This window comes from Leopardus geoffroyi, chromosome D1, assembly GCF_018350155.1.
Source record: "Leopardus geoffroyi isolate Oge1 chromosome D1, O.geoffroyi_Oge1_pat1.0, whole genome shotgun sequence".
Classification (NCBI taxonomy): domain Eukaryota; kingdom Metazoa; phylum Chordata; class Mammalia; order Carnivora; family Felidae; genus Leopardus; species Leopardus geoffroyi.
Genome location: NC_059329.1, coordinates 16,356,525 through 16,373,457, shown reverse-complemented (window position 1 = coordinate 16,373,457; position 16,933 = coordinate 16,356,525). Strand labels below are relative to the sequence as shown.

Here is a 16,933-nt window from a genome sequence, read left to right as displayed (position 1 = left end):
GCCAGAGAGCCCCGATGCTTATTCAGGCTGGGGAGAGGAGCCGAGTGGAGGGGCGAGCGAGGCTCCGGCAGCGCAGGGGAGCCCGGGGAGGCGGCGGCGCGCGGCGGAGCCAGTGGCCGGACATGCCCCGGACCCGGGGCCGCTGCACCACCGCCGCCGCCCGGAGCCAGCCGGACGGACGCCCGCACGCCTGGGTCCCCCGGCGCCGCGCCGCCCGGGGGCTGCGACCCGGACCCTCGGCGTCCGACCAACAATAAGCGCCCAGACAGCCCCCTCCCCGCCCCGCGCCCGCCGTCCCCGCGGGCCTCGGGGAAAGTGAAAGGAGGAGGCGAAGGAAGGGAGGAAGGAAGCAAGGAAGGAAGGAAGGAAGGAAGGGAGGAGGAGCAGGAGCCGGAGCCCTGAGGTTCGGGGCCGAGACCCCAGCCCCGAGCCCCGGGCCGGGCGGGTGTGCACGCTCTCCCGCCGGTGTCCGGCGCCCAAGACCATGCTCGGCGGTTGGGAGGCAGGAACCCAGGCGCCCAGAGACCCTCGGATACCCTCTCCCGGCCCGGGCTGGTATTGAGATCAAGGCATCCAGCATCAAAAGATCACCGCCTGCCCGCCCCCCTCCGCACCTCCAACTGGCAACCCGGAGGACCCCAATCCAGTCACCGACCCTGACCTGGTCATGGTGTCCAGCTCCGGCCTGGCGTGAGGACCCCCGACCGGCGCGAGGTGAGGGGTGGGCTGGGGCCGAGGGCGAAAGTCATGCCAGGCAGGCAGAGGCGCGAGGAGGGAGATCCAGTTCGAACTGGGAAGGGGGAACACAGTCTGATTGTTGCCCTCTGGCACGCACCCCTAGGCTGTTTAAGGGGTGGGGGACGCCCTCAGGGTTTGTGGTGGCTACTCTTGGGCCCCCAATCAGGTTGGCAGCCCCAGAGCTCAGGGGGGAGGGCTTAGGGGCAATCAGGGGACCCTGCCACCCTAGCGCAGAGAACAAGGCCGGCCTTGGGCCAGCTGGAGCAGCAACCCTGCCCTGGGGGCTTCTGGGAGATGTAGTCCCCCTCCCAGGCTCACCAACCCCTTGGGTCTCAGCACCCCAGCATTCCTCCCCTGGCTAATGGGAGCCTCCAGAAAGAGGTACATTGGGATTGGGGATTGCTGGGGTTACCCTCTGCCCCCAAGCAGTGCCTAGGTGCAGCAGGGGCTGTGACTGGAGTCTCCCGGCCAAGGATTCTCAGTGGTGTGGGCTTGGCTGGGGGGTGGGGCAGTCGCACAGTTCCTTGGAGGTGTCCCTGCTCTGCTAAGGGGAGGCTCCCTCTGCCTTGGTCCCCCCGGAGACCGTGGGGGAGGAATATGGGGAAGAGAAGTGAGGCTTAGGGCTTCTCACTTGTCTGGGGGTATGTACTATCCCAGAGCTACTGGAATTTGGTTTCAGGAGACACTAAGTCTACTCTCCCCTTCTCCCTCTTGGGAGCAGAGAAAGAGAGTGTCCCTCACAGTCTGGGAGTCTGGAGGGTGTCTCTCTGGAGCAGTGAAGCCAGGATCTGCTTCTGTCTGTCTGTCCAGCCTCCTTCCTTCCGGGTTTTTCTGACACCCCTCCTCCCTCCTCCTTCAGTCTGTCTGCTGCTTGGGGTGTGTGTCTGTGTCTGGGTGTGTGTGTGTGGGGGGGGGGGTGCTCTGCTGCAGAGAGAAAAAGTGTTGCTTGGGAAAGGTGAGCTGGGCATGTGACTGAGCCATGGGATAGGGGGCTTGAGGCCCACTTGATCTTTGGCCTTGGTTTCCTGTTTTACCTAGGAAAGCTGTCTGCACACTGTATCAGCTGGAATCCTACTGATGCCTCTGGGCAGCTCTCTGAGTGAGACCTCCAGGGTGGGTGGGCTTCCACTGCCCCGGTTCTCCCTGCTCCTCAGCCTCTCCAGCAAGCAGCCACTTCTGTTGGGCCTGGCTTTTCTGCTGCCCCCCACAACCCCCAGCACCATCTCGCCTTCTCTGGGTCAAGACCATGCTTTCGTGGCCCCAGGGGAAGAGCGTGATTAGGCCCTGTCTTTCTGGTGTCATCTGTGAATCGTCTGCTGATAGAAGCCTCAGGACCCAGTGAGAATGGGCAGTGAGAATGGGCAAGGAAGGTGAGGGGCCGAGGAAGTCTGGTAAGGGAGGAAGGTGCTCACTCCCCTAAGGGATCAGGCTCCTTGGCCTTGGAGAACCTGGTCTGGTTCTCGCCGCCTCCCTCCAGAGGTTCTCTGCTTACCTGTGTTGTTCTTGATTAGGGGAAGGGGAGCTTAATGTTTCCGAAGGTGCTGGTCAGGGATAGAATGGCATAATCTTAGATCCAGAGAGTAACTCTTATGCTTGGGATAGCAGGGGCCCTATGGCTGGAGATGGGTTGTGGAGGTCCATGTGGAGGTTCAAAAGGAGTCTTTAACTACTGGGGTTGAGGGTCAAGGCGGGAAGAGATTACAGAGTCCTGGAGAGGGATTGGTGGTCCACAGAAATCTGGGGCTAGCACAGCAGTGGTAACGTGGGGTCCAGTGAACTTGCTTATTGAACCTGTGCTGGGCGCCCGTGCCTGTCTGGGGAGTTCCCGCCCCCCGCCCCCATCCCAGTGTCTGGGTACCTGGGTTAAGCGGGAGCCCTGGGCTGGGGACTCGACTTCCATGAATGAGCAGGGCAGTAGCCTTCTGGGCAGAGGCCTAGTGGGTGGCAATGTCGACTCAGCCAGGGCTGGAATGCCTGGCACCTGCTTTAGATTAAAGGAGATGCCTGCAAAGGGGGGATGCCTGCCTGTGGGGGAGTGGCTGGGACGGAGCTCCGTGGAGCCCAGGAGTGGGGTGGAAGGAAGGGACCAGCGCTGCAGGTAGCAGAAGCTCTGGCAGGAGCGGAAGGGGCCAGCGGTCACCCGGCTCTGCAGCCCCTCCTCCAGGGAGTCTGAGACAGGAGCTGGGGGCACCCCCACACTGCCTTTGGCGCCACAGGCTGAACTTCTGCCCCAGCGCCCAGGGGACAGGGCAGCTGCAGGGAGCCAGGGTGTCTGAGTGTCCTGTCTCCCCAGGACCGGGAAAAGCCTGCAAGGAGGTGGGGGGCACTTTGGAGTTCTTGTTGTCCTGATGCCATGCTTGCTCTTCTGGGGCTCCTTGGTTGCTGGTAGTGAGGCACCCCAAGAGCCTGGCATCCAGGGGTGACGGGGAAATGGCATCCCTTCCTTGCGCCAGGAGCCCTGGGCGCTGCCCGGGTGCTGACCCGGGGGGAGGGGGCAGAGGGGGATGGCACCGTGGGAAAGTGGGCAGCCGTGGGAGCCAAGCGGGTACAGGCTGGGTGCCGCGGGCAGGGAGCCTCTGCCAGGCCCGCTCTCCCTGGGGTGGGGCTGGCTGTTCCAGGGACTGGCTCGACCTGTTGAGCGCCCGGCTGCTGTAGTTTGGCATCTGTGCCCCTGCCTGCCAGCCCTGGCAGCTGCCCACCCTTAGCCACACTGTAGGGGCTGCCCCCCGGGGATCTGGGAAAAGGAGGCTCTGAGTGGCCAAGGGGCCAGGATGGGGCTGGTGGAGGCTCACCCAGAGAGTCCTAAGTTTCCCCAGGTCCTGTCCTTTATCTACTAGAGCTGGGGCTAGAGCCCATTGGAGGGCTAGGTAGCCAGAGGCTGGGAGCTGAGGGTCTCAGTGGAGGACGCCCCCATACTAGCACTCTTGAGGTGCTGCATGTCACTTGGATGGGCGGCCCTAAAGGCAGCCTGGAGTTACAGCCTGGAATTTCCTCTGCCGGGTGCCAGGGCCAGGCCTCCAGAGCCCCACCCCCAGCCTGGCCTGACCTCCCCTCTCCCTGGGAGAGAACTGCCGACTTTCCCCAGAGGTTGGGGGAGGGGCATGGAGGGCATTCTGCTGCCCTAGGAGGAAAGGGGTGACTTCCTGGGTGCGGGGGTGTGTTGTACTCCCTCAGTCTCCCCAAAGCCTCCTCCCCCCCCCCCCCCCCCCCAATGAAGAAGAGGGAAGCTCCTGGTTCCCAGGCAGCTGTCTCCCACCCTGCTCTGAGTATGGGGAGGCTCGGGTCCCAGGAAAGATCTCTGAGCCTTGCAGGGCCTAGCTATCCCCCCACCTTCTCGAACCCCTTAGCTTTGGGCCCACCTTGGGGCTCTGCTGGCTGGTGGAGAAGGGCAGCCAGGGGGCTACTCTGTAGGGGAGAAGGTGTTTACCACTGCCCATAATTGGGGGAAGTGGGCACAGGCAGCTTCCCTCTTCCTCTCACTCCTCAGGGGAGGGGTGGCCTCCCTGTCTTCTTACTTTTTCAGTCAGTGGCCAAAGGGGAGCCCTCTCCTTTTTTGCCTCCTTTCCACCCCAGGCCCTTCCTGCTTGGTCCTGGGCCACCTGCCCCTCCTAACCTTGGTGTCTCTTCTAGGCCCCCTTCTCCCAGAGGAGGCTGGGATTCCCTCTGTCCAACCCCCTCCTCCAAAGGGCTGGTGGCCCTGCACCGGCCTGTCTTCCCCTCCCCCTTACTCCCCACCCCCCCCACCCCCCCCAGCCTCAACTGGGAATGGCCCTGAATCCAGCATTTCCAGCATTTCGAAACCAAGATTGTTTTGAAATCCCTGAGTACTTCTCCACCCCCCTCTGCCTCCCCTCCTCCCCACTAGCCCAGAACTTAGTCCTCTAATCTGACCTCACGCTGTGCATTGCCAGGGTATGTGTGTGTGAGTTTGAGTGCTAACACTCAGCCACGTGCATACTACTCTGTGTGTGTGTGCGTGCGCGTGCACGCCAGTGTATGTGTGTATCCCACTGTGGGTGTATCTTCTGTCAGCAGTTCTGTGTGACTGGCCCATGTGTTTTGTGATTCTTGAGATCTCCTCATTCTTTACGAGGATGGCAGCCTCTGTGGGTTTTGAGCCGTGCTTAGGGAGTTTGGGGTTACTTTTTAGGAGGTATCTCGGATGTGTGTCTTTGGGAATTGTGTCCGTGTCTCAGCTGCACCTACGGGGAGTATCTGTAAGGAGTGGGTATGCCTGGGGTTGTGTCTCTTTGATGAGTGTACGTGTGTGGATGTGTGTGCGTTTGTGCACGTGTGTGCTCTGCTTCTGTTCTCACTTCTCTCCTCCTCCCTTTGAACATGTCTGGGGTGTGTCGTCACAGGTCTCCCTGCAGCGACCTGGGACATGGAGTCCTCTGTCCCTTGATAGGGAGGTTTCCTGGAGTGGGGCCAAGGCTTCTGGCAGTTCCGTGGTCCTTGGAGAGAAAGTGGTGGAGTGGGGAGACTTTGGGGTAAACTATCCCCAGGGCTGGCCTCTCTTCCTCTGCCCCTCGCAGATGCCCAGCATCTTGAGCGATCCCCAAACTATCAGTGCACCGTCTCCTTGACCTGATGATACAGTGGCGGCTGTCACAGGGAGGCCTGGTGCCCGAAAGGACTAGGAAAGGGGATTACCCCTCTACCCCAGTCACTTCCTTCCCGCAGGGATGAGGAACATCCAGCCATATCAGACTTGGGAGCTTGGTGGTGGCTAATTTAAGATTCAGGAAAGTTGACTTCTCTGGCTAGGGGCAGACAGTAAAACGACACAAGACGTTTGTGTTTCCCACCTTCACAGAAGACAGAAGGGGCTGGAATCCTAGGGGTGTGATGTTTCACCCCAGAAATATGAGGCATTTGGGGTGGGGCCAGCTGCCATTGTAGCTTGGATCCTGGGAAGTCCTTCCTGATGTTGAATCTTATCCGTCCCTTCTGCAGTTAGACTGTGCTCTGCAGTGGGGCGGGGAGGGGGTGGTGGTGCCAGAGGGGCTGTTTCTTGGTTTTGGGGTTTTTTTTTTTTTTGGCTAAAGCAAGGGTGGTGATAGCAGAGTTATGTTGTTATGTCAGCCTGGGATCCAGGCACTGGAAACCCTGATGTCTCGCTATGACTCAGTTTCCCATCCTGGGATCTCTGGCTATAGTTGGATGCTTCCCTCCAGTGGCACTTGGGTCAAATCAGTGAGGAAGAAGAGGGCCACGGCAGGGGCTGTTTGTAGGAGTCAAGGGCCTGTGGAGACAGCAGCAGGAGGTAGGCAGAAGGATAAGCTGTCCTTTCCCCCACCCCCATGGCCTCTGGTCCCAGGACACAGTGGGAGGAAGGGAGGGGTAGAGGCACAGGTTGGTACAGTGCTCAGTGACCCAGCAAGGGGAGGGCTTTGGCAAGGAATTTTCAGTTTGTTTCTCAATCTCTGTCTCTGAGACACGCACACACACGTCACCGCAGACACCTTCAGGAGATGAGCCTAGAAAAGTCACCCAGGTGGCGGTAGGGCAGGGTGCTACCAGATGGGGCTATGTGGAACCAGCTTCATTCTGGCAGAAACTCTGCACTTGCCCCCCTTGAACTGGAAGTTGAGCTCAACTGGAAGTCTCCTACCCAACTCCCCCATCCCGGGCCTGGGAACAGCACAGTCCGGACAGGGTTAAGTCTGGTTGGCAGGGACACCCCCCTGCCCCCAGTGCAGAGAGAGAGAGGGAGGGGTGGTTAGCAGCTTGCTCTAGTTGGCGTCTCTCCCAGAATTCTTCGGAAAAGAACTCCCCTTTGACCCCCAGTACAAACTGAGCCCAGCCACCAGCCTCCCTCCCGCCTGCCTGTGGGAGCTTCACCCAGCCCCCCTCCTACTGAACGGCTAAGCCTGATTCTCTCACCCCAGGTCCTCCCACCGAGGCCGGTGGGGATTTTGCGTCTTCAGGGGATAAGGGGTGTAGCCAAAGAGACCACACAGGGGCTCAGGAGAGGCACCCTTCTTTTCTCTGACATAGGATAGCCCTGGGGGTGGCGGGCACTGAAAGCCAGGGTCCTCAGGTCTCCCCATCCATCCTTTCCCCAGAACCTCAGGCCAGGTCATGGGAGTCATCGGCCCCTCCTCTCTCTCTCTCTCTCTCTCTCAAAGGCATCTTCCAGTGCCTTCTCCTTTCCTGCTTCCAGGATAGGGAGGGGGAGCGGTGTGGTGCAGCAGCTGGGTCAGGCCTGGCTCCCAGCCAATCCACAGAAGTTCTGGAGTTGGGGGTGGGGTGGGGGTGTCCGAGTTGCTCAGAGACTTCCTGGAGCTGCAGGCTGTGTGTCTGTGTGTACACGTTTATGTGGTGTGCATGTTGGGGGAAGGGCTGGGGTTATGGGAGGAGCAGGGGCAGAGATTGCTGGCTTGGGCTTCTAGCTCTGACCGTCTCTCCACAGGGAGCCCCCTTCCCAGACCACACCCTTGAGCCTGAGCCCGTCACACTTTGCTCCTGAGGTGAGAGCTCCGTGTGCTTGTGTGTGCCCTCCGCAGCCTCCTCGCTGCTCTCTTGTCTGCCAGAGTCTCCCGCTTGGCTTTTTGTCTTGGGCGCCCTCCTCCTGGCTTTCTGCCCCCACTTCTCCTTTCGCTCTCTTACACCCATTGGAGGGGAGCTGCGGAGCCTTGGGGCGGGGCGGGGCAGGAAGGGTTAAAGCGCCACTCCAGTGAAAGTCCCAATCCTTTTCTTAGCTGGATCCCATCCCGGTGGGAGGTGGGGAGCTCCTGGCCAATCACCCCTGGAGGGCAAGGTACAGTTTCCTGGTCATCCCAAGTACTTGCCCCGCTCTGTCCCGGCTTTGGCCTCAGCTGGCTGAGTCAAAGCCAGGGTGGCCACCAGCCACCGTAATGTGGTTTCTGCCCTGGCCTCTAGACACACACACACACACACACACACACACACACACACACACACAGAGGCTCTCTCCCTACTACCACCCCCCTCCTTCCCTCCCTCCCCTCCCTCCCCTCCTTCCTTACTTAGCAACAACTCTCTGAATTCACAACAAACACGCCTGTAGGCTCCTGGACTGACTAGGGAAAGCTGGAGAAGGCTGAGGACCAGGAGGAGGCCCTTCTCTCAGACTGTCCTCAGGAGGGAGGGGCTTCTAATCCCCCCACCCTCCTTCCCTGCTGGAGGCCACTACCCCTCAGGGACTGGCAGGAAGTGGTCCTGTTTCCAACTGGAGCCCTGAAAAAAGAGGGGAGCAGTGACAGGTGTGGCTGAGCAGGTGTGGGGGCAGGGTTTAGACTCCACCCTCACTAGTGAGTCCCACTTGACCTTTGACCCCCACCTGGTGAGTGAGAGGGGCGGCAGACTCACCGCCAGCCTAGGGGCCTCTCTCAGCTGGGGCCCTGTGCTGTTGTCATGGTAACTTGCTTGGCTCCCTTCCCACTATTAGGGACCAGGATGGGTGAGGACTTAGCAGATTGGGGGTGGGTAGGACTGGGGGCCCTAGAGAACTTTGCTCTCAGGGCACCTGTGCTGAGGGGGTGGGGACTGGTGCCCTCTCTTTGATCTCTTCCCTGGGCAGGAACTGGGGGCCTCTAGCCAGGACCTGGTACACATCAGGCGTGGAGGGAGTGTGTGCGGAATGAGTGAGGGGCACCCGTTCTCTCGTCAAAGCCGATCCAGGGTGAATCTGTATTGCAAAATGGTTACGAACCCAACTGCTGGCGGGTCTGGGTTCAAATCCTGATTCTTCCACTTCTGGACTGTGTACCTTCGGCAAGTTACTTAGCTTCCCTGTGCCTTAAAGGTGGGGATCAGGAAAGTACTTTTTTGTGGCGTTATGGGGAGGATTAAATCAGATCATGCATGTGAAGCATTAGGGGCAGTCTGATGTTACAGAGCAAGTGCTCAATAAACGCTAGAGTTGCTTCTCTTCATTATTAGTCACGGCTTTCTGCAGGAACCCCCGACCCTTCCCCTCCCGACCCTCCCAGTGGTGCTCTAGCAGCGAAGAACTGATGGCCGGTGGGAGGAGTGGGGGGGGGGAGGGGGGCAACCTTTCCAGCACTTCAGATTCCTGGATTCTAATACCCTTCCAGTCTCACTTTCTTGCTGCCTCAGTTTCCCCACTGTTGGAGCCCACCGACATCTGGGTTGCAAGTTTGCCAAATAGCCAGAGGCCCAGAGAGGAGCCTGGGGGACTTAGGACATGTCCCTCCCGGTCTGCCAGCACTTCTCAGGCTGAGCTTTCCCTCCCCCGGGCTGCTTGGCTCAGATCAACTTTAGCACCCCTCCCACCATCCCATCCCTGCTGCTCTGTTCTTCACCAGGCTGAAACGCTACATTCTGTCCTTAAATGGCTTAACTGGTTGCCTCCTCTCCTTCCTGGCCTAAGAGGTCAGGGACCTTCCTTGGGGAGAGCCATGGCAGTGTGGAGCTGTGACTTGGATGGCAGCTGTTAGGCCTGCCCCAGGGTCCAGGGTCCCCTAGATTCCCTGTACCCTGCCTGGACATTTTCCCCAAGTGTGGCAGAGCAGTGCCCAGGCCCGGGATATGTATAGAAGCCCAGATGGGCCTGCCTGGCACCTGCTGTACACAAGCCTGCAGGGAGGAGGCATCCTGAACCCCCGGGGGTGGGGTGGGGTCATATTGGCATCCATCGTGGCCAGAGGACTCTTTCCCTGGGCTGCTTGAGTGTGGGCAGTGCTGGAAAGAGTTCTGCTTCAGCCCTGTGTGCCGTGGGGCAGGGAGGATGCTGAGTGACCCTGGGTGAGCAGGGCCCGGTAGGCCCTGGGGTAGGAGTGAGATAGTGGAGGGGCTGAGGCTTGGGAACTTCTGGATGAGGAGCCCAGGAGTAGGCAGCAGGCATGGGGTACCCACAACAAGGGGAGCTCTGCAGACGGGTGGTTTGGATCTTCTGGGGAGCGAGTATTCAAATCTCAGGACAAAGAGGATTAAGATGTGGCAGAGCTAGGATCCCAGGGCTCCTGGGTCTGAGACCTGGGCTTGGCTGGTCGGTACCAAGATGAGGACCTGGTACTCTGGCCTGGTACCAAGATGAGTGGGCTGGAGACCCTGGCTCTGCTCCTTCTGGGACCAGAGAGGACACCTCCCTTCTATGGGCCTGAAAGTGAGGGCTCAGAGTTGGCCTGGGCCATGCCTCACTGCCGGGCTGGCCATGCTGCCTATGCCCAGCCCCTGGGGCCTGTTCCTTGGGCAGGCTGGGGCTATTTTTGGGATCGGGCTGGGGCTCTGGGGCTGGTTTCAGATGTTCCAATGTGAACAGGAGAAAATGGGAACAGATGGCTGGAGGGTTCCAATCAGCGGGTCCTGCTGGGAGCAGGTTATTTTTAGGGCCTTGTTAACCCTTTGGGGGCTCGGGGAGCCACCCTGAGAGGGACAGCCCTCTCTAGTTGAGAAGAGGACAGGTCTTCTCCCTGGACCCATGCTTTCCAGAACTGCCTGTGCCAGTTGCTTTTCTTGCTCTCTTGGACCCTTTAAAGATGCGCATGGCAAGAAAGGAGGCCCCAGCTTCCTCCAGCCCAAACCCTACAGGATACTACCAAGGGGTCAGACGGGGAGAGGGATGCCTGGCTGGAGGATACAGGCCACTACTGAAGGAAAACCCCTCCCACTTGCCTCCTGAGGCTTTGAGACACACACCTGAAGCTAAGAGAGCGGAGAACGTTATCACTTTGGGGGTTCACACTCTGGGTTCAAGTGTATGTCAGTACATCTACTGATGCCCAGGGGAGTGCTAGCTGAGGGAGCTGGCCCCTTCCAGAAGGGCAGAGGAAGAGCCAAGCGTTTGTACTTGGTACCATTGATATGATGTCCACAGGCCCCATTCCCTTGGATACTCCAAGGGCAAGTGCCCACCTTTACCAAATGCCCACATATCTGGGTGCTATGCAGGGGGCAAAGAAGGGGATATCAGGGCCAAAGGTGGTTTCCTGAGGGCTTGAGTATGTCATACGTGTTCTGTTAGCTGTTTCACTACTAGTATCTCACCCTGTAAATGTATCCTCATTTTGCAGATGAGGAAACGGGCTCAGAGGGACAAGTCCCGTAGCTCAGAAAGGGCGGGATGTCACTGGCACCTTGTCTGTCTGACTGCAAACCCAGTTCTCACTGCCCTGCATCACTCGCACTGCCTGCCAGTGTCCCGACCCCAGAAGGTGAGGCTGCTGGGGCAGGATCTCCTCAGGGAGCAGGTTTATGGAATGAGTGTGGGAAAGGAGGCCTGGGGGCCGGGGACCCTGCCGGTCACTGGTCTCACAATCCCCTAAGCCCTTCTGGCCTGAGGGTGCCAGGACTGACACCAGAAACCCCGTTTGGCCTTCCTGTCTTCCCTGCAGGAGGATCACAGGCACACATCCTGTCTCGTCAGTCCCCACCCCCACCCGGCCCTGGCCCACATGCCCCTGCTTCCTGTAGGGTCAGAGCAGTCTGGATGTCAACGTGGGCAGAGCTTGAGGGCCCTCCAGGTGCTGCTGGTGCCAGGGGTCTGGGCCAGGCGGGCGAGGGGAGGGGGTTGGGAGGACGTCTGGGCCGCTGGCAGTACCTGGGGGAGAGAGCAGTGCGGCAGGCAGGCCGGCTTTGGGTGAGGTCCCGCCTGGCTGGCTGTGCCAGCAAGTCTGCCCGCACTCCGGTCCTCCCACAATGGCCCCATTGTTCCCAGCCGCCAGGCAGTTTGGAGGAGGTTCCTAGGCCACCCCTACCTCCCCCCCCCCCCCAACAGGGGCCAGATTAACCCCTTGGAGGACAGGCCAGGTGAGGGCCCTCAGGGAGCTACCCTGCCCACTCCTCCCTTCTGGGAAGGCTTTGGGAGGTCACCTCGCACCCACGTGTACCCAGCAACAGGACAACTCCAGAGACCAGGGTCTCCCACTGGGTAGGGAGTAGCACCTAGACCCTCTCCCACCCCCACCGTGGTGCAGGTGCCAGGGGGCAGGAAGTGCCAGTGGGGTGGCAGGCGGAGACCAGATATATTTGGGCCGGTGGGGCTAATTCCAGACACCACCGCCTGCCCTACTGGCTCCTGAGCTCCTTTCCTTCCTGTGAAACCAGAGCTGGGTTGGGCCTAGCTCAGGATTTCGGTGGATTTAAAGAGGCAGCACCATCCCTTGCCAGCCTGGCTTCCTCTCCCCCTCCCCAGGTAGGGTCTGGGGCAGAGAGAAGGCTGAAGAACTGCATGCTCCCGCCTTGCCCCCGGCTAACCCCAGGCCTTTGCCCCAGTCGGGGTACCAGCCTCTTGGCAACTCCTCTCTCCCAGAGCTTTGGGCGGGTGGGGTGGGCGGGGGTGGGCTGTGGTTTCCTGTGTTGGCTGTTTGTGCCTGGCCCAGAGTGCCCGCCGCCTGCCTGGGCTTCCTGCCCTGTCTTGTTTCCTTGTGCCCCCCACCCTCCCTTCCCCCTCCCCCCCGAGGGAGGGAGCAGCCAGGGATTGGGCAGCAGCCTTTGGGGGCACCCCACTGCCAGGGCATGACTGTGTCCCAAGGCCTGGCCACATTGGCACTGGCTGAAGGAGCCAAGTGAGGTGACTTCAAGCTTGTCTAGGCAATGCCACTTGTTCTGCGGCCTCCAGAAGGGACAGTGGGCACCAGAATGGGCAACATCCCCCCCCCCCAGAAGCACCCTGTTCAGAGCCCCCAGACTACAGTAGTCTGGGGCCAGAAGTTGCCATGTCCCTGGAGAATTGAGGTTGCCTGGCGTCACTCTGGGGCTGCAGGTGGGGTGAGGTGGTTTGTCAACCAGACAAAAATTGTTGATTTGCATGGTCTCCTTTGGCAGGAGGTGGGGGGAAAGGTGGAGAGCTGCTAGGAACTAGGGCAAGGGGAAGGCCTCTGAGTCTACGAGTCCCCATAGAGGGTCCCAGAGCAATACCTTGGTCCTTGAGCAGATTTCCTGCTGGGGTGTGAATCCTTGACCTCCCCTCTTGGCTGAGTCACCACCTCAGGAAGAGGAAGTGACCTGGGTGGTAGGGGAGAGCTTCTAGGGACCAAGGTATCCTGACACCCAGGAGGAAGGGGCACCCGGACCTTGTTGTCTTGGGAGCTGCATCTCCCTGAGCCAGGGGACAATTATCCTACCCCTATTGCTCTAGCAGGGCCCTGACCTTTCGGCCATCACAGAGGGCCCAGGCAGCCCATTTCCTCTCTAGAGGTGTCTGCCCACTGTACGGGGGGAGCATGGAGCCTCCAAGCCATTTTCTCACTGCGTCTCTTGGATGGTTTTGAGTTAGGCAATGAGACCGGTGGGCTGGCTGGTGAACCAAGCAGGGGCTTCCAGTGTGGGGGCAGCTGGAAATAAGCAGGTTGCCAACCGGCGTGTGAATGCCTGTTGTTACCTGTGGCGGTTCTGTGTTGAGCATCCGTGGAAGCCTCCTGGTCTTCTCCCCCAGCTGGGGTCAGGTCCGCTGGCTACCCCCCCCCCAGCCCCCACCTCCCCCAAGGAAGACACCCAGCAAAGCAGCTGATCTGAGGTTCTTTGTCTCAACTGCCTCCTGGGCTCTGTTCTCAGGGTGTGCTCCTGGCCATTCACTCGGGTGACTGAAGCCTGTTTGTGAGCACAGGTCACCACTCCCCTCCCTACCCTCTAAGAGGGAGCCACAGCGCTGTTCCCAGAGCCCGGTGGTGCCTTTCCTTTCACTCATCCCAGGGGCTTCTGCCCTAGTGCTGGGAAGTCCCCTTTACTCCGTGGTGAAAAACTGCACCCTCCAGGAATTAGCCCTTCTACCCCCATCCCCAGGCCTTTCCAGGTCTCTTCTGGGCCTGTGAGTGTGTGAGGATGAGGGGTCGTTGGGAGCTGGGGCAGACTCCTGAGGGGTAGACGGGGGGAGGTGTGAGAGATGGGAAAGTCCTGACTCATCTGTGCTTGACTCAGCTCGCCCTGCGGCGGGGTGGGAGCGAGGGGGTGGAGTCCGAGAGGGAGTCGGGAGGGTCACTCGGAGATTCTTCTGAGGAGGGGCCCCGGCCTGACTGGGGACACAGGAGAGGACTAGTTTTCTAACAGCACCTTCCCAAATTATTACAGGTCCCAACATTTGAAGTAAACACAGGAGGTAGTGGGTGGCCCTCGCCCTGCCCCTCTGCCCCACAGGGGGCGGGCCCAGTAGGTGGCCTGTGAGAAGCCCACCGATATGGTGCAGGCTCTGATGCGTCGTCATGACACCAAGGGGGGGGGGGCGAGACACTGCAGTGCGGAGAAACACCCCAGGAATGGGGTCTCGGCGCTCCCACATACTGGTCACATGACCCAGACCCTTTTCCCGAATCTCCGTTTCTACGGTGTGAAATGGGGATACTGTCCCCATTGGGTGGTAGGTAGTTTTGAGGATCAGCGCGGTGGTGAAAGGGAGCGCTCGAGGCTTGTCAGCCACGGGCCTGTCCCTAAGCCCAGGTGCCTTCTCCAGCCCCACTCTTTAACTGTTCCTGCTCTGACCTGTTGCAGGAGATGCGGGCTGGCAGCGGGCGGCTTCTCAGCCAGGCCCTGGACTTTGGAACCTTCCCCTGAGCAGCCTCTCTTCCCGGACACAGAGCTAGAGCAGGGAAGGCCAATATGCCTGGGGTTAAATTAGGGTTAGACTTCCACAGGATCACGGGGGCGGGGGGTGGGGGGGGGGTGGGAGGGAGCCTCGCCTCGCCTCCAGCTCCAGCCCAGCCTCCAGCAGCCTTCCAGGGAGCAGCGAGAATGTGTACCGGTGTCTGGCTGGGCCTATCACGAGGGCAAAGCTAGGCCCAAGACTCCTCCCCTCCCCCACTCGGTCGGTGGGGCGGGGGAGGGCAGGGTAGGGGGCGGTTGGGTGGGGCGTCGGTGCTTGTGTAAGTCTGTTTGTTGGTGTATCTGTGGCCCCGTGTGCGTGTGTGTGTGTCTGTGTGTGTGCGTGCGCGCACGCGCGTGGTTCTTTGTCATTATCAGGCTCAACTTTCCATGGTTCCCTTGTGGCCGGGCCTCAGTCTTTTCATCTGTTCAATGAGTCGGCACGCTCCCTCTCTGCTGTCGGGCAGCCTGAGCGTCCGCGGGTGCCCCAGGCAGATTCCGTGCTCTTGCTTGGGCCAGCGCCTCCCTCGCCCTCCAGCACACCTCCTCGGGGTCGGCGTGGGCGCGCCTTTAGTTTCCTGGGCTCCGTGCGTGTCTTTGTCTTCCCGTCCACGTGTGTGCTGTGAGTGTGTGTGAGTCAGTTGGGGTGCTTGTGAGTCTCTGAGCCCCTGCCAGGCGGCGCCCAGCGCTAGGTTGAACCTCGGCCCGCCGCCGCACGCGCCCCGCCCATCGCCGCACTTGGCCGTGTGTCTGTCCGTGCGGCGCGTGCGGGGCCTGGCGAGGCACGCTGCAGTCCTGTCCGTCTCCCGCTCCCTCGCTCGCTCGCTGGCTCCCTCGCTCGCTCTGCCTCTCCGCTCGGGCTCTGCCGAAGGGGGCGGGGTGGGGTGCAGGGGCGGGGGGGGGGGAGGGGAGGCTCCTGCATTCTTGCGGTCGGGGAGGAATCTGAGCCAGCGTTACTGGTCTCCAGAAGAGCCCAGCTGCAGCCCCGGGGCCCCGCCAGGCCTCTAGCTGCCCGCCCGGGCCTGCTGGAATGGGCACGGGCTAGGCCTCGAGCTGGGGGCGGGGCGGGGCATTGCCCCCACCCCGGCCCCCTCCACGCCCCGGGCGCCCTGGGGGCGGGGCGTGAGGAGGTCCCCACCCCGGGTGAGGGGCGTGCCTGGGAGCGGGAGTACCCCAGGGGGCTAGAGCAGACCTCCTGGCAGCCCCACGCGGGCACCTTTGCAACCTATCCTTTTAGTGATTTCTGCCTCAGCGGCCCGGGGTGGGGCGGGGGGTGTGGGGTGTGTGCTTGCTAGAGACTGCAAGCTCCCTGAGGGTAAGGTGCGGGAGGGATGGGGATAGGACCGGCCTCCAGGATAGAGACCCCACCTAGTAGTCCTCCCTTTCCATTCCCACCTTACCCTCTCTAGTTCCCTAGTCCCAGGGCTGTTGGGTCCTCCCGTCACCCCTCCCCTTCTCACACCCCCTCCCCAAGTCACAAGTTTTCTCTTTGGGGCTTGTTGCTGCAGTCCGTGCTCCAGTACCGAGTACCTGGCTGGGCCCTGGGCACGCACAGGGGCCGTAGCCCCACTGTGTGTGGGAGCCATGAGGATCCTGGCTAACAAGACAAGGTGTGTGGGTGTCGTGGAGGGCGGGAAGTGTGTGTGTGGAGTGCGGGGAAGGGAAGGGCCCAGTGGTCACGGGGCTGAGTGGTGCTGGCTTGGAAAGTGAGCCCTGTGGGCACTTGGCTTCCAGGCCACCGGTGGGCTAAAGGGGGGTCAGAATGGGAAGGCCTGCCCTGAGGCAGGAGCCCACGGCCTTAGTGCCTGGGCCCAGGGGACAGAGGGGAATGGCAATCAGCTATGACTGCTGCTCCAGTCCCTTCCAGCCCTTGCCTCCTAAAAAAAAACGGTTTGAGCAGACCCCCGCCCACCTCACTGTCGGGTCCAATGGCGCCCTCTGGCCTCAGTCTAGCCGGGGGTGGGAGCTGGAGGGAGGGGCGGTGCCTGCCTCCCTCCCCTTCCCCAGGAGAAGCCGGCAGACAGGGCCAGGCGGCAGCAGCAGGACAGCAGAGCTGAAATAAATCTGAGCTGGTGTGGAATGAGGGGGGATAAATATCCTCTCCCGTGATGTGATCTTTCCAGCGGCTATTAATAGGTCTCCGGGGAGGGGGAGGCGGTGGGGGGAGCGGGCTGGAGCTTAAAGGGCCCGCAGCCTAGGCTGCAGGAATCCTTGGCTTCCAGCTTCACTCCATTCTGCTTAACACGCCACTCCCCTCCCCCTTTCCTCCTGCTCCTGCCTGCCTGCCTGCCAGGCCTGCCGGTGGACCCCCTTCAGGCTCCCCCCCTCCCTGCTCTGGGGAGCTGTCTGGATCGGTGGGCACTACTCTCTAGTGTGCTTTTCCCCACTTCCCCTGAGGAAGGGGGCTGGGGCGTGAACAATGACCCTTAGGTCCCATTTCCCTTACCTGCTGGTGTAGGGGCACATGAAAGTTGAGGTGTAGGAACTTGGAAGGAGTCTGAAGACAGCAAACCCTAGAAGAGGTTGTTTAAGTGTTGGTCAGGTGCTAGAGGAGGGGAGTTGCCATGGAGGCTTGCAGTGTGATGGATGTTGGGGGTGGGGGCGGATTCTGCCAACCAAGGCCCTGGTGTCCACTTGAATCGTGGGGTCTGAGATGTGGAGGGGGTTGCCCTATCTTCACTCTCCAGGGTGG

General features: G+C 60.9%; 1 protein-coding gene across 6 annotated transcripts in view; it reads left to right on the top strand.

Moving 5' to 3' along the window:
• The first annotated feature begins 25 nt into the window (after nt 1-25).
• BCL9L (BCL9 like) overlaps nt 26-16,933 on the top strand; it is a 28,491-nt gene continuing 11,583 nt past the window's right edge. Inside the window, exons 1-3 of one of the 6 annotated variants that reach the window (XM_045483064.1) lie at nt 26-714; nt 7,154-7,211; nt 15,750-15,851. In XM_045483064.1, coding sequence (XP_045339020.1) covers nt 15,826-15,851 — 26 coding nt within the window. In that variant the 5' untranslated portion in view covers nt 26-714; nt 7,154-7,211; nt 15,750-15,825. Of the gene's footprint in view, nt 715-7,153; nt 7,212-8,233; nt 10,881-15,749; nt 15,852-16,933 lie in introns of those variants that run through there. The other 5 variants (XM_045483059.1, XM_045483060.1, XM_045483063.1 and 2 more) reach the window with 5 other exon arrangements.